The 17,729-nt window shown below is 39.5% G+C and overlaps 1 protein-coding gene across 1 annotated transcript; it reads left to right on the top strand.

The window, feature by feature from the left end:
• Positions 1-11: 11 nt before the first annotated feature.
• On the top strand, positions 12-16,528 carry rgma (repulsive guidance molecule BMP co-receptor a). Its single transcript, XM_008412362.2, has 4 exons — positions 12-602; positions 8,127-8,242; positions 10,017-10,540; positions 13,773-16,528. Exons 1-4 carry the CDS (start codon positions 589-591, stop codon positions 14,466-14,468), a joined length of 1,350 nt encoding a protein of 449 aa, XP_008410584.1. The 5' UTR covers positions 12-588; the 3' UTR covers positions 14,469-16,528.
• Positions 16,529-17,729: the final 1,201 nt, after the last annotated feature.

Consider the following 17,729-nt stretch of genomic DNA (forward strand, 5'->3'; position numbering starts at 1 on the left):
TCTCGGGTTTTGGGGGGGCTTCGTGCGGCGTCACGCAGAGCTCATCATTGTCTCTCTCACACTTTCTAACAAGCCATTTCACAACATCCAGACAGCGGATCGGGCTGTGCGCAGCAGCGGCAGAGACGGCAGCAGCTTTGCCCTCGGGGCTCTTTTCCCCCTCTTCCTCCTCCTCCTCCTCCTCCTTCGTCTTCGACCATAACTAACAACCTGGATGAGGCCAATTACTTGGACTTAATCTCTCATAACGTCTCCTTTCCGATCGACTGATGTGGAGTGAGTTAAGCGATGGCTGGGGAGATCCGAGTCCGCCGGGTGCGAGAGGTGTCTGCTTGAGATTAAGAGACACTTTGATTTGGCTGCAGAGCGGATTCGGGAGAAATTGATCCGACGGACACCACCATGCAAGGGGCAGAGGATTTTACACTCAGAGGGCCACTGACTGTGTGTGATGTAGGATTAGTGTGACAGCCTGGTGTCTGAAGAAATATTTTGTCCTTTTTCATTTATTTATTTGGTCAGGAATCTGCTTTCTCTCTGTTCGCTGTCCTCCGGGTTCCTGCAGAACTCCTGACTCGCGGAGAGCCCATGCAGCCGCAAAGGTTGGTCTATGTCCTCCGTTTGTTTTACACGCTAACCACTAAAAACGTCCCTTTGCATATTGATCTTTTACGATTTTTGTCCTTAAAATCCGGGTTCTCAACCCAGAAAGGTGAATTTCTGCAACCTTGGATTCTTCAGTTTGAGCCAAGACACAAACGGAACTTCTAGTAAAATCTAAATAATTCAGGTTTACTTCTACTAAATATCACCTAGAGCTTTTTTTTTTCTTTCTTTCTTTTAGAGTGGCAACATTTATATCAGTAACAGCCACTTTAATGGGACACGAATTAAAGGATGATCTTTTAGCCTGTAACAGGTTTTTAAAAAATGCGCCCGCTGGATGCAGGTTTTCTCCTTTTTAATGTCTGACAGCTCCAATTAGCACAATAACTGGGCTGTCCGTGCAGCTCACAGTTAATGACAGGTTTGCTTGCCCTCGTAAAAGCCATGTGCGTTTGTGTCAAGATTCCTGCTTTCAGATCAGATCTAACAAGCGCCATCTGTTGGGGAGAAGAGGCTGTCGAGGTAGATCAGGCTTCTATTAATAAAAAAATGCAACAGCTCACTAATGTTTGATTTTCATTTTAAAGTGTATCGTAATGCCAAAGAATGGTTTTTACAAAAAAATTTAAATAAAAAATAGTATGTGGCCCTATGCATAAAACCAACAGATTTATTGAAATGCTGTTTTTTTTTCCTGCCCATATTTAAAAAGAGAGATGCACCCATCATGCATTAACTGGCCACTACTGATTGTAATGGTTTCTATAAGGTCTGACCTGCAGATTATTATTATTTTCTTATTCTAGTGGCTACGTCACTGAAGAGCGATAAAAACGTGGTGCAGGTTCACTGATGTGAATTCAAAAGAAAGTGAAACAAGTACGAAATCCTCTCCGCTTCTGGATTAAAGCATGTCTCTAAAAATCATTATCATTTTTATTGAATGTATTCTTTTAAGCAATGAAGTACATTTATGATGGGCTCTAAGACCAGAAACGGTGGCAGCTCTTAGTTTTGATAAATGGAAGGAATTTCTGTCTGTTTGTGGCATGTGGTGTAATACCAATCAAGAAAAAAAAAAATTGGGTGATTTCAATGTCAGATCAATTAATTGGTGCATCTCTATTTATATTGTATAGGATATAAATACAGCAATGGATCAAGGTGTGAAACATCACTGTCGAAATCAAATCAGTGAATCAAACTAAGATGATTAGCATGTCACCTATTTTTATTTCTTAAAGTGACACATGACTTGATAAGAGGTGGCAGCTGGTGTGAAGGTTTCTAACCTTCAGCTGACTGGTGGCATGGCAGGAATTAGGGCTGTGGATATTGATTTAGTTTGACTAAGGTTGATTTATCGATCTTTAATATTCCACCACAACATTTAAAACTGCCTTTGTGAGCGTGGGCTTTACTGATAACATGTAGCAGTGAAATACTCCATTTATGTAGACATTCAGCTGAGATTGTAAATGCTGGAAGCAGAAGGTGTTTAAATAGAGTTGGACTTGTGTTATTCAATTGTGCTTTCTGGATGGTATAACATTAGAGGCATGATAACCCCAGCTACCACGATTTTAATCTGATTTGCTTTAATTTTATTTGTTGCTTTTCAAAAATTGCTATTATTATTCCAACTGGTAAATAATATAACACTGATGTTATTTGTGACAGTATTTAACTCTTATTTGGATTTTTTTTTAGTGCTTAGACTTACCTTGTATGTTTTTTACACTATGAAAAAATGTGAAAAATTTTGTGTACATTTTATTTGGGTAGATATTATTCAGTATTTTTGAGTGGAAATCACTCAAAAACTTATGATCACTTATGATCAAATACACTCGAAAATTTGTTGCGTTTCAACATTCTTTTCATGAATATTTTAATGCTAACATATTTCTGAAGGACTTAACAAATCAGTCACCCTCAGCAATAGAATAATAGCATGTACTTAAGAAATCTGATTTAAATTAGAAAATTATTGAACCAAAATTCGTCTTTTTTCAAGAAAAGATGAAACCAACAGGCTCAGCTTGAGTAACAATTTTAAAATTGAAGTTATTGTTGCGCACAAATTATCTACAACTAAGGCCACTTAGTTGGAGATTTTATATAAAGTCATTTGGGTTGCATTCCATTGTTAAGAACGATACAAAAATAAAAAAAATTCCTTGTGAAAGGAGTAAAAGAGTTATTAAAATAGTAATAAACATTAACATCTTTTTTTAACAAGGTGGAATTTTCCTGACATGTCATTTATTTGCTTACTACCTTATAGCACTGAGATGTTAAGTTAACTAGAAAGTCTGACTTCAGCGTTAGTGCTGTTGCTGAACTTGTAAAAGCAAGATGCAAACAGAGATTCTTAATTTACCCAACCACAAATCTCATGGCAGTTCTTTATTTTTTTTTTTATTTGTTATTTTAATTCATGCTGGAACCAGTATAATCATATACATCATGCTGTTCTCAGCTGGAAACCAATAAAGAGTGGGAAAAACATTTGTCTGAGCCACCATCTTGAGTTAAATTAGAATTATGCATTTTTAAGCACAACTTCTTATAAGAACAAGCAGTTAATAAGATCAAAATTCAACAAATAGCATTACATTTACAAAGTAGTTTTCTCGAATTAGATCAACATAATATTTTTAATGACTAATTAACATTATGTAAACTCTGCCCAACATTTACTATTTTATAGCCAAGTTTTACATGTTTATTGACCAGAATTGTGCTTTTTACCCCTTATAAAGGAAACAATGAGATTACAACAGTTGTATAGGTTGGTTATCTGCTCTGTTTGGTTGCTGAAAAGATATGTAGTAGTTTGAAAACAGTGATATCTTGTAAATGTGTGTAATGCTCCTTCAGCCTCCACACTAGGGCTGCACAATGAATCTATCGTCGTCCGTGTATCACTGTGCTCAAGATCAATATAGCAAAGTCAAAGCTTCGAATTTAAACCAGCTTGACATCAGCACTCTTCAGTAACATGGTTGTTTAGTTCTTGTAAAACATAAGCATTGAACAACATTATCACATATTGATGGTGTTTATTTCCAAACACCTAAAGTTTTTTTATTATTGTTATTATTTTTTTGTAAGCAAGGGAAATGTGTAGGAACCTTCATTGAGTCAGATACAGGGCAGTGTGCAGCAAGTGGGCAGAGGAGGGGCCACACTGGTCTATTATGCTCCTCCATATACAGTTAATAAAAACTTTATTCCCTGGCATAAATGACTCCCATCTGCAAGGAATGATATGATGGAAAATATCAGCGGTTTTGAAACAGAGTATCTGATACTGGCGATTATCTGAAACTGTGATTCCCTTTTAGTTAAACAACAGATAATGCAAAAAACAACAACAAAAAAAAGATCAGTTTATAAAGTGAAACTACAAAATAAAAGCTGAAAGCAAAAAAAAAAAGTGTTTATAGTAATTGGGACTAATATCATTCAAGATAATAGCAAGAAGATATGTTTAACTTTAACTTCTATGCCTTTTCCACAACCAGCATTCCCTTTGAATCTTCTTATAATCATTTACTGACATTTATGTCATCCATAGGAGCTCTAACAAAATAATTTGTTAACTAATAATGAGTCCAAGTAAACTATATGTCAATGGACTTAAAAAAATTGGAACACACATGATCACTTGGTTTGCTCTGGGGCTTTTCCAGCCAGCAGTCCACCAGTAACACATCATAAAAATATTCACATCAAAGCCTTCAGGGTGTTAAACAACAATTTAACTCCCAGGTTGTGCAGCAGCCACAGCCTTTCTGCCACTAGCCCCCCAAAAATCATTCCATGATATACCAAAACATTTTCAGCGTGCAGCAGCTTAGAGCTTTCAGCTGCTCTCATTCATTTCAGATGTGAGCGCTCGGCATATTAGTGTTGGATGTAAGCCTCTGCACAGGGCCACCCTTGTTGAAAAACATGTGTAGGCTCAGACCTCATTGTATGGGAACATATCCATCACCCGCAAGAGGGGACAGCAACCACACAGACGTTCTCCACTCCTGTGGAAAAGTACTGTACGGCCAGCCACAACCTGAGCGTACATGCAGTCATCCATCAGGTGGGGTTTCAGCTTAAATGGCAATGAAAGGCAGCACCAGTGCAACCATTGGTGAAAAATGAAAGCTAATCAAGAAGATGTCTATAGTAGACGTGGAGTTGGAAATGGTTATCTGAGGAAAGTTTTCAAAGTGATTGCACTTGTCAGTAGTCAAGTTAGTTTTCTCTGCATTGATGATGTGTTGCTTCAATAGCAGTTCAACCAAATGCACTTAAACACCACTTAACCCTCCTGTTGTCCTCGGGTCAAAATGACAACACAGAAAATGAGGACAACAGGAGGGTACACTTAAAAGGTATCGAGAAAAGGTAAAGAGGTATACTGGTGATCAGTACACGGTACAGTTTATTGGATATTTCTAAGTTAATACATACAATTTTGTTTCAACACTTTAAGGCCTGCACCATTATCATAATATGACCCAGCTTAAAATATTACATTATATTACCCAAGAGCCTGGCCTGTTTTCTTTTATTTGTTATGCTTTTTGATAAACTAAAAACCAGTCCTAGGGGGGGCTGAAACTCATCACAACCAAAGTGACTAATTGATAATACAACCAGGACATTGATGTAAAATTATATATTCAGTGGGATTCATTTGTATTTTGAGTTATCTTGTGCCAACACTTCATTGAAGAATGTGTGAAACACTTGGACATGAAGATGTTTATGGATGTTTTTAATTAAATGAAAATATCAGCTTGCACACACACACATGGTTCACAGGGCCGGTCTGCCAGTGAGTCTTTGAGGGTAAAGAAGATTTTAATTTGGCTTGTAAACACAAATTAAGATTGATGAACTATATCTGTGGCACAGAGCCGCTGATTTCAACTTATAGCACACAAAGCGGCGAATAGACTTCAACAATATTTTGAAACTCACAAAAGAGAAGTGCAATGTAGAAAACTTTGAGAACTCACAGCACAACCTGAGGCAGACAACAGTGAACCAGGAACAAGTGATGGTAGTTGGTATTTCCAAGTGAGGTCGAATCTGGAAATGACAACTAACTCATGTTAGTCAAGTACAATAAGCTGCTTTGCTAACGGATAGGCTCAGTGATAAAGCGAGGAACTACTAGCAATGTAAGTCATTAACAATGTGTATCAAGGCATTTTGTAATTTCAACTATCCTCATATGTATTATTGTATGCTTCTAAAAGATCAAATAACTTATAAATGTTCCAAAGTACAAATAAGCCGTTTCATTGGCCGCTGTCACAATGTTTGACATGCAAGGAGGTCGTAGGGTTAGGGGTTGGTAAGAAACCTCCAAATATTCCCATTTAAAATTCTTACTTCAACCAACATTTGTGGTAACAACAAACTTAAAAAAAAGTCTCACTGAAATACTGTTTTCAATATATTGACTGGAAAAAATAAATATTTACAAGATTGGTACTTGGTCTAAAATCTTTAAAAAAACAGCTTCAGTGAATGGAAAAAGTAAAAATATTTTTTTTTTCCCCAAACATTGGGCTTAAGTTTTACGTATGTGGATTTAGCTGCTCAACAGTAATGTGGTTATCAAAATGTTCTTGTTACGGCACCATCTGTCCCACTACTTGAACTCTGTAAGTCCGTCTACCATTAGTTTTCTCACAGTAACATGTTTGATCCTAAAAAGTCTTTTCAAACTAATGACATACATGTGGCGGATAAGAGTAAAGTCATAATAGTGACATACGATGCTGTTAATTCAGCTCTGACGATGAAGAGACAAGCCCCTGCTGCAGCTAATTGTTATGGGTAGAACCACACAGAGGTTACTTATTGAATAAAGAAGAAATCAGCAGATCTAGGCCAATGTTCAAGTAAATCCATTTTTATGACGGCTCACTCTTAAGTTTTATAGGCAAAGCAGCCATATGGGGATTTTAAGGTCGGGGTTGGTGAGAAATTTCCACTTTCTAGGGACCTATTTTTTTAGTTTTTCCATCAATAAACTTTGATCAAGACTGTAATACCGTACATGTTATATTTCCTTCAACCATTGATACGATTTTCTTTTTAAAAAAATACAAAACACAACCGAGTAAACCATGGAGGAGGTACTTGGAAAAAACTTAGTGTTCACTCAGGTAATATCTACTTTGAATGACACTGGCATGGAACCATGGTTCTCAAAAATGGGGTATTTAGGGTACCGTTACTAGTTCTTGAAGAACTCCCAGTATGAACTGAAGCGGATGACCATGAAGGAGAAATAAGTGCACAGGGATACTCATGCTGTGCTTCATTCACTTCTATAGTTGGAATTAATAACATCAGGCCTAAATTAAGTGTTCATGTTCCACAACTGAGAAGCAGTTGAGATTTGGAAATTGACGTACTCAGTAACAGGGTTGGCAAGAGGTTGCAAAGGGCTTTAAGCAGAATTTGATCTGGGGCCTCAGTTCCCTTTAAGAACATCTTCGTCATTAAAAGCTCTGCAAGACAGATTTGGTGGAATCTGGGGCCAAGTTTAATTGGGCGACTTAAAACGGTTTTCTGTTTGTTTTTGCTGAAGCTACCCTTAAGAGAAAGGCGCATCAGAAAATTAGATCAAAGTGCGAATCTTCTGACTTTTCACTTGTAATTTCAACTTCTACTGAGCATGGTTAATTTTCCACTTCAGTGTTTAAATCTTATGCTTCTGAATTAAGATGTAACACACCTATATTCTCCAACCACTTAAAAGAGTGGCAATTTATTTATATCCGTTTCACAACACAATAAAAATGAAAAACTGCAGTTGTTGCACTAGTATTGATCACAAGAGCAACTAATATGTACTGAATTAGAACGTGTTGGGAACCACTGGCACAGAGGGTCTGTATGAAGTGACCAAAACGAAAATAAATGTTTGTTTACCATAGTCAGTACCTGCATGCTGGATAGTGGTTTCCCTCCATTTCTGTTGATATCAATCAGCTTTTCACACTGAAGTCTTTATTTCTTGTGGTTTTTGCTTTAAAACAAAGGTGTCTTGCTCATGCCGTTGCGGGCTGCAGCTTCGTGGGTCGTTAAAAGTCGAACAAGTCTGCACACTGAGGTGTAACATGAGACCCTGATGCAGAAGGAGGGTTGAGGGCCGCGTGCGGACGGTCGTGATTGGCTGAGTGTGTCCGCTCGGTCTCCGGAGGGAGGTTGTACCTTCTCCGCTCTCTAGAGTAGAGCCCTGCAGCCCGCCGCGCTTTAGAGACTTCTGTACCGCATACTTGTTGGCTGAAGGAGCCGCTGTCTGTTAACTGGGATACAGAAAGAAAACAAAAAAAAAAAAGAAAAGGCAGTAAAAGCAGCTTCTGCTAACTTGGCAGTGATGAGAGAAGGACGGCGCCCGGCTACAGACCAGTTTTGTGGACTGTCTTCTCAGTGGGAACACTGCGGCGCTGCCGCTAACTTTTCTCCCCTGTTTAATCCCATGTGACCAGGGAGAGGAGCGAAGCGCGACCCCGAGCTGGATGGATGGTTATGGGGGAAAGAGGAAGACCCTCGGCGCTTGACGTGTGCAGAGTCCTCGCTGTGTTGTTTGCTGTTTTCCCCTCCGGTAAGAAACTCAGTGTTGGGTGTTAAGTCTTTAAGTGCAGACCAGCACAGATACATTATTGTTCATTTTCATCGGGTGATGAAAAACTTTTTGCACTACTTCTTTTATTATCTGTATCAGTGTATTTGCATTGCTTTTTTTTTTTTTTTTACTAATTTGAGTTTAACATAGTCTCTGATTTTAGTTTCAGATTGCATAGATTCAGATCTGCTATTGTCTATGTTAGATTAAGGATTCTTCTCTTCTTCATTTTTCAAATTCCCACAGCTTTCCAGCCTGAAATGTCTAGATTTGTTTCCTTTTCTTTGTTTTTGTTTGTTTGTTCTTCGCTTTTGCTTCTTTTTAATATCTTTGACATTTGTGTACAAAATGTTCAACAACACTGAGACTAACCTTTTTTTTGCATCTGGACTCACTTCAGATAAATCATCTCCATTTTCTAATCTTTATGTTGGATTTTTCAATGGTTTATCCTACACTGAATGTAAGTTCTGTAAAGTCCACTTTATGATGTTTGTTAACTTTATTCACTTTGTAAAAATTTCTAATAGCCACAGTGCCTGTGCTTTGTTTGGCGTCTTAAGTAGACCTATTTTATGTTCTGCATGTCCCGTTCAACCCAATTAAAGTTGTCGAGAGTCCACAAAAATAGTGTAATGGCTGTTTTAACTTTCAAATGAGTATATTTAGTATTTCACAAAACTAAAATAAGGAAAGGTAAAGTGATAAAAATCGAGGCAGAATGCGTGACGTCGATGTAAAAGTTAAAGCATGCATTTAAATATAAACTCTTGTAAGAGTCAGAATCAGTTTGTCAGTGCTCAAGTTGTGGATATTTCATCCATACCTGGAAATGATTTAATTCACCTAATCTAACCTAACTTCCTTTAGAGTCACAGCTTTTACCATCTATAATTATTCTTTAGTTAATGAGAGTTACTACAACCTCTAAGCGTAGTAGAAGTTTGTAACTGATGGGACTGATAAAGAGTTAATACATTAGGATCAAATTGAACTGAATAAACTAAACTGAACTATTCTGGTGAAAATACCTCGGTCGGTTTACTTTACAAGTTTCTTAGTGTTATCAACTTCCCACCTAAATCACTTACCATTTAGCAACAATGGTGATAAGGAATGCAGCGACCAAAACAGATGATGGCTGAAATCAAGATTGTTGTATAATGTCAGATGGTTGTTAAGTGCTGAGTGAGGAGCCGTGGCAAAGCTTTTCCACAAATGTCTAAATTGCGCCTTTAAAAAGTTTTGCTGTGACTTCTGCTTTGTAACATTTGGTGAAACAGCCTTATAAAACACAAATGCTTTATTAGCCCAAGGTAATGCTCGTCAGACAAGGTGTTGCAATAAGGCTTCCTGAGTTATGTTTGAACAGTGAAACAGTTCAACAATCTCTGGGACAGGAGTGATTAATCATCAGTAAGCCTGGAGATTAGAACCAAAAGAAGGGTTTTAACTTAAAACTTTCAAGCTAAGGAAATCCAGTCCTGTGCTATACCAAGAAACTTGGATCTATTTTTGCATTAGGTAGATGGTCAAAAATGTGTTTTTAACTTCCAGCATGTAAGTGTAGGCCAAGTAAACTTCTTTCCTCCTAAGTGCATAGAAAGTAATGTTTTATTTGTTGTCTGAGCATTATGGATTAGTTTTAGAGAAAAAAAACCCAAAACCCACTCACTTTTAATTTACAGCTTAGTGTGTCAACGTCATATTTCTAGACTGCATACCTTTCTGATTCCGTTTATCTTCCTGACAGCGAGTCTGCAGTGCAAGGTAATCAAGTGCACCACTGAATATCTGGCGATCACCTCAAACTCTGGACTCGGGGAGGAGGAGTACTGCACGGCTCTGCGGGCGTATAAAAGCTGCGTGGGCCGACTGGCGCGGAGCTGCAGGGGCGACCTGGCCTATCACTCCGTCCAGCATGGCATAGAGGACCTAATGAACCAAAAGAACTGCTCCAAGGAGGGGCCGACGTTCCAGCCGCGAGCCAGAACCCCGCCTCCTCCTCCTCCGCCTCCCCCAGTCGTGACCGACAGCCAGGAGCGTTCCGACGGGCCGGAGGTGTGCCACTACGAGCGCAGTCTGACGCGTAACTCGGCCCCGCCTAACTACACCCACTGTGGCTTCTTCGGAGACCCTCACCTCAGGACCTTCGGCGATGACTTTCAGACGTGCAAGGTGGAAGGAGCCTGGCCCCTCATCCATAACAAATTCCTGTCGGTCCAGGTGACCAACTCGCCTGTGCTTCCAGGGTCTATGGCAACCGCCACAAGCAAGGTGAGGATTAAATGTATGACTGAGTACAGCCCGGTTTATGTGTGTTAGTACAGCTTTTGATGAACTTTTATGCAGAAAAAAAAGGTTTTACAAAATGGACATAAGGACTGTACAGAGGTTTCATGTCATAGTCAGGGATTTCTTTTTAGCAAGTTTTGCATCTGATTGACATTGTTTTTGATGTCATAATTTCTTTAATCTTTTTGCACAAAAACAGCTAGGTCAAACAGAGAAAGGTGTCATGTTCTAGAATGTGATTTTAATGTTAATTTGACTGTTTTTGATTTAGCCTTATTTTTCTTCTGGAGTTCATGTTATTCTAATCAAATGTGCAGTTTTTTTATTCAGGCATTACAAAAGGCTAAAATGGTATTATATGTTGTGTACTTGGTGCCAGTTAATGTTTGATGAGCTGTACAAAAGGTAACTGGGTTCATGGTCTTGGAAAAAGTTTGAAATTGGATTTTAGCCATGTTTAAATTCTTGGTGGGCAACAGAAACACAACTGAGGATAAACGTTTCAAGACGTTACTGCCCATTCCATTATCAGGATTAAAAAGACGAATTTCAGAAAAAAGGTTTCGGGCCTCTAGACCTATTTAGTTCAGGGTTTTAAAACAGTCTTGCGATTTATAAACTGAGTCAAATTGAGATTTCAAACATAGCACGACATTTTTTTACTAAAACAATCAACTGTTTTAGTAAGTATTACAAGCCGTTCTTAAAAAAATGATATTTAGTCTACTCTACAATAATGCATTTTAGATTTGACAAGCCTGAGTATTAAAGATAATCAAACAAAGTTGGCCTAGATGCCAAAAAAACTTAAAAAATAACCCTTTATCACAATGGAAATAAATACAGCTTTGTGGTTTATGGATAACAAACCCAACGAGGTAAACAATCTTAACTCCAAATGATAAAAATTAATTGTAGAAATCCATTGCAGTTGTTTTTGGCAATAGATTATATGGCTGTGATTGCAGATTACTCCAGATAAAGACTGACAAAATTATATAATTTAAAAAACAGACAGACAGTCCCTCAAAGAACAACATAATTATTGTATAAATTACTTTACAACACTAAAGTAGTCTGAGTAGTGCAATTTTATCAATCAGAAGCACTGAATACCTTCATTTAATCACGTTTTTATAGGCCGAGCTGAACCAAACGTCCAGTGAAGCCGCTGGGTGTATTGATTTTTTCGCATGCGTCTACTGTTTGATGCTGTCTGACTGTTAGTGCTGCGGAGCGGCTTCTCTTCTTTCTGTCAAACCGTGGCGTCTGACTAGTGTTTGGAACTAGCTCCATAGTAACACATCGAGAAGTCCAAGCCCGGTCTGCAATCGCTGAAATCTTGATAAGCCCCCTAAACGACATGTTGCAGCAGAGCAGAATCAGATGTTAACACAAGGATTTATTTTCACTTCAGCTCAGTCTGATGTTTCTGCTGCTCGGGGTGGAGTTAGCTATTGTGTGCATACTTGGTTTTTCTCATGTCTTTATCTGCAGAACACCCATGATTATTAGTTTGCTTAAAGGCACAGTGGATAATTTGGATAGCTGCTGCAAAATTGTCTTCTAGCATCATGATGGAGTTGGCCCAGATTTCTTAGAGCCTTAGGAGCAATTGTAATTGAGGCCCAAAACTGAAGTACTTAGATGGAGGAATAGAAGGGCTCACATTTGTAGGAACTGTAATTTTCTGTAATCAGGGCTTCTTAATGACACTTATTAAGCATTTGCGGCTTATTTAGCTTTTAAGTGAATTACATTTTTGTGCTGCTATTCTTGGAAGTAAACGGAGACAGCTTTTTAAGAGTGCTCGGTTCTGGATAAAAGGGGAAACAAAGCAGCAGCAAGTGCCACCTGTGCAAACAAGAGCCTTCTGGTGAAAGATCTGCTTTAAATAGAAGAGCGCCATGTTGGTAGTAACACTGTTCACACAGCAGCAAATAAAACTGTCTTCATTCAAAGGGAGCACGGATAGAGGCTTATGTCTTTTGACTGCCTCAGCGAAACGTTTAAGAAATGAGCCGTAGGACGGTGGGTGCAGGGCGGCCGCAGCACGTTAATTGTTAGGCTAATAGAGTGTTGTGTAGACCCCCCTGTCAGAAACAGACAACAGAGCATTTGGCTGTCCTCGTACCATTGCTCGGACAATGCCCCATTGGTGTCCCATGAAACGGAGCCTGGAGAGTTCTGACCGGCCTCGCTTAATTAGCTGCAGAGTCTATCGCCGTGTTCTGGCCCGACGCCACTCCCCGGAGCATAGTTGTGGGGGTTCACAGGCAGGTTTTTCAGCGCTATGAATAGATCGTCTTTGTGTCTGCAAACTGAGGCCTGATTTTTACATGGCCAGGAACTTGTGTTTTTGGAGGGCGTTTACCTTGGCCTCCCCCCTTGTTGAGCCAGCACTGAAATGTGACACTTTGCTGGAGCAGAAGGGAGTCGATGTGGTACAAACTTATCCTCGGTGCAAAATTATAAAACCTTTCCATTTTTAATTGTGATGTTCACAACCTCACAAAAAGCCTTTATCCCTCTTGGACATTTCCTCATGCACATTACAACCACAGACACTGTGATACATTGCAAATAATTGTATTTATTATGCTGGATTTTATGTATTGTACCAAAACTGAAGCTTTTCATCTACATACAAAATGGATGCGTGATGGAAAACAAATGATGTACGCTTTGCTCACAATCCACACTGTAAATCATGGATGTGACACTATCATTTTGTGGGGATGCATTTCTTCAGCATTGAAAAGTGGTTGAAATTAAATGCAAGGCAATCCTGGGGGGGAAAAAACATTTAGAGCTTGAAAGGTTGTAGGTTCAACTTTGAAGCAAAACACAAACTCTAACCATAGAGCTAGTGCTACTGAGTCAGAGAGGTTAGATGTAGATCCATGCCGCACTTTTCAGATTTAACAAATGAAAGAAAAATGGAAACCATGTATGCATCTTTTTCCACAGTTACTTTCTATTTTCTGTTAGTCAATCACTTAAAATCCCAATAAAAACATTAAACTTTAAAATTATAATATGACATAATCTAAAAATGGGAAGGGTGTAAAAAATGTTTTAATGCGCTATACATTTATCACAGATTGTTATCACTGATTATACAATCTGCTACTAAAAGCAGTTACTTTCACCAGCTTCAAACAGAATATTTCTTTTTGCTGACAATGGCTTATTTTTTTCTTTATTCTTGCAGCTGACAATCATCTTCAGAAATTACCAGGAATGCGTTGAGCAGAAGATGTACCACGCAGAGACGGACGACCTGCCGGCAGCGTTCGCCGACGGCTCCAAGAATGGCGGCGACCGCTACGGGGCCAACACTCTGCGCGTGGTGGAGAAGGTTCCCGGGCAGCACGTGGAGATCCAGGCCAAGTACATCGGAACAACCATCGTGGTCCGGCAGGTGGGCCGCTACCTGACCTTCGCCGTGCGCATGCCCGAGGAGGTTGCTCATTCGGTGGAGGAAGGCGACACCCAGGACCTGTATTTGTGTCTCCACGGTTGTCCGGCCAACCAGCGCATTGACTTCCGGAACTTCAGAGCCCGGGCGGCGGAGGCGACTCAGGGCGCCGGTAGGACGAGGGGCGGCGTCGGGACACATGGCTTCACCTTCAAGTCGGCAAAGGTCAAGTGCAAAGAGCGGCTTCCGGTGGAAGATCTGTACTTTCAATCCTGCGTGTTTGACCTCCTCTCCTCCGGAGACATTAACTTCACCATGGCGGCGTACTACGCTTTTGAGGATGTGAAAATGCTCCACTCAAACAGCAACAGATATCACATCTATGAAAAGGATGCTCTAAACAGCGCGACACGGCGGGGAAAAAATGTACTTTTGGCTTCGGTCCTGAGCCTGCTGGCCGTCTTACTGTGGAGCGCAGCTCTTCTGTAGTTTGTCTGACATGCTCTCCTCATGTCGTGTCTGTCAGTGAATGTGGAAGTACAATCGCTGTGTCGTATATATCTGCCTCTCCAGCAGCTCATTTCGGTGGTTCTGACATCTGCCTGATGACAGGATGACGCTCACCACTCCCTCGCCCGCCTGTCATCACGTGCATTTAGCTGCTTTTACTCTTTGAAGAGAGCCCAGATCTCAGGATGTCCACCTGGGATTAAAACGTCTGACTAACCCCCAAGATGATCTTCTGCAGAAAGAGGGGTCTGCTGATCCTCCCTCCTCTGATCCACACATCGGTGCCAGGTCCAGCCATGGCTCATGTGGCTGAGTAGGGGATTGGAGTGGGTGGGGATTGGGACCTGACAGGGGCTTTTGTTAACCTAAGGCCAGAGGCAGCTCCACGTTTGATTAGTTTCCAGCTTTGGGAAAGCCTGAGATTTTCGAAGGAAGCTCCCAGCCAAAAGGATGTCAGAGCAATGTCTCCAGTTGTCTGCTGTGGAGATTAATGAGTCATATTGTTAGGTTTTGTATGTATGCGTGCGTGCATGCATGTGTGCGTGTGTGCATTAGTACAATGTGTGTGAAGAATTCAGCATCTGTGGTTAATTTGGTGTGTTTGTAAGAGCAGGATTTTCCATATATATATATATATATATATATATATAAAAGGGGGAAAAAAATCTCCAGAGGGAAATCTTTCTCATGGCTTTGTGTTGCTCCCAGAATATTTTGGAGAAATAAAAGACAAAATAGTCTCCTTCTGCCAAATCACCAACTGGAATCAATAGAAACGCGTCATTTGTCAGTGACACACAGGCGGCCCCGCTATTGTTTAAGCTGACACACTGTTCGTTTTTTGTTTTTTTTTAAGCCTGTTGTGTGAACGCAGCAGAGAGAAGCAACTTTACTGGCGCTTTGGAAGGAGGTCGATCAACCGATAGGACTGTGTCAGCTCCGTTTTAACGACAGTAAAGATGGCGGCTGTTCGTGCTCAGGAGACGTCACCTCTGTTTGGTTTTAAGCATTTACAGACCGAGACTTGACTGAGTCACACCGGCTAAACAATAAGCACGTCCTGTACGAAAGAGAGAGAGAGAGAGAGAGAGAGAGAAAAAAAAGGTGATCTCATGGCTGAAGTTGTTGCCAAAGAACGCCTTCCTGTGCCGTTTGCCTCCTAACTGAATTTTCATCTCTCAGCCTCAAGCTCTTACGGGAACCTTCGTTGTATATAACTCGTGTTTGCCATACAGTGAGAAAATAGTTGCTTTTTTTTTTTTTTTGGTGTGTTCATGTCAATACATGCTTCTCGCTGGAGGACGACTTTCAGCTGCAGCATCTGCTCCATGTTCTTACTAGATTTTCGGCTTTACAGTCGTTTATCGTTTACTCCGAAAGTGTGCGGCAGGCCCTTCTCACTGCTGTTCTGAAAATGCGTTCTAAATACACTCCAACAACAAAGTAGTAGTGGTGTTAAACCTTGTGTTAATGGATGTAACTGTGTGTGTTACAGTATCTGGTTCGACTTGTATTCTGTGAGAATTGTACATAGGTTTTGTGCATTGTTGTGTTTAGATTTGTATATCACCCGTTGTGTTTTTGAATTTATCCCTTCAGATTTGTACACAATGTTTTCGGTGAATGTGAGCCTCTAATTCTTAAAAAAAAAAAAAAAAAAAAAGAAAGAAAGAAAGAGGAGGATTTTTAAAAATTATTTTTCAGCAACACGAACGCCATAGAACAGTTTTCAAGACAGCACACACGTTGACAGAATGAGAATATCTCTTGTTTACCGCAGATGTTTTAACGCAGCCCACCTTTCTGAAAAAGAGAATGTAGGAAAATGTTCTGTGGCGTTTGTGTGTTTGAGTTTGATGCACTTTATGTTTGGTTTTTCTTTTCATTCTGATGCTTAAAATAGATTGTACAAACTAGCTGACCGGGATAGGCCAGAAAGATCAAACTGTGTTCTAATGTAAATCTGATGTGGTCCCACATGCCAGCTGTTGATAATGTAAGTTATTTATTGAATAAAAGACAAAGTCTTGTCAATGAGCTGCCTTCCTTTGTCTCAGTTCTGTTCCAGTAAAAATCACCTTCTATTAATAATTTCTAGCGTTTGACTGCCCCCTCCTGTTCAAACATGGAGCTACTAGATGTCTTATTATATGATTATATGATTATATGATTGGTATACCAATCTCTTACCACCTTTTTTTTTGTTTTTTTAGTAAAACCTCTGACTGTAGCTTTACAAAATAAGCAAAACTTTTAAATTCAGTGGAGAACAATAGATTAAATAAGCATGCATATTACTGCTGCAGTAGGAAATGATGTCACTCAAGTTATTTTTGATTTCACCTTTTTTTTTTTTTTTACCTGAAAACAGAGTATTGGAGTATGGAGAAACATTTTTTCCAGTTTCACATCACTATTATCTAAATTTGATGTCCTTCCCATCCTTTCTTTGTCACTCCTTTTTCCCCCCTTCCTCTGCCACTTATCCTTTTTTCCTTCATTTAGTCACTCCTTGCTTCTTTCGAACACTCAGTCTTCTTTTTGTGTCCTACTTTTTGTCCTCCTTCACTCGTCTTTTTGTTCCCCCTTAAATTAGGTTTACTTAATGAAATTTGATCCCTAACTGAGTCCAGGTTTAACCGTGATCAGCTGTTTGTTGGACAAGGCACACAAGAAGCTCTTTTGAGATCATTTTCAGGGAAAACTGACTCAAAAGCAGTTAATAATTAGGAATCACTTATGGCGTGTGTACTAGCTGAACTAACCAACAGCTGGTTTAAGCATCTCAACAAAAACAAAGTTTAAGATACTTGTGTTTGAAACATGATAGCATGGGTAGAGCATAGAAAGCAACAAACATCAATTTCTAAACCAAAGCGGAAAAACAATGAGTCAACTTAAGTAGAAAACAAAGAATTTGGCTTCTTTTAGACTATTGCTGGTAAATAGGACCACAAACACCAACACCTTTATTCAGCATTAGATCACTCATTAAACTTGGCTAAACACAATAATGTACCAAGTGTTTTGAAAGATCTGTAATTTTCTTGTTCATGTCAGCAAAAATGAACTAAAACATTTTCTAGACCCAGAAAATAGAAAAAGGCAACGGTGCAAAACTACCGTTTAGTTGGTTTTCAGCTGGAGAAATAATAAATCTGAATAAAATTTTGATTTTTTTAATTTTGTCTACTACTTAAGTTAAAAAAAATTGTTAAGGAGCATCAAAAACATTGTTGT

Source organism: Poecilia reticulata, linkage group LG6 (assembly GCF_000633615.1).
Source record: "Poecilia reticulata strain Guanapo linkage group LG6, Guppy_female_1.0+MT, whole genome shotgun sequence".
In the NCBI taxonomy this organism is placed as follows: domain Eukaryota; kingdom Metazoa; phylum Chordata; class Actinopteri; order Cyprinodontiformes; family Poeciliidae; genus Poecilia; species Poecilia reticulata.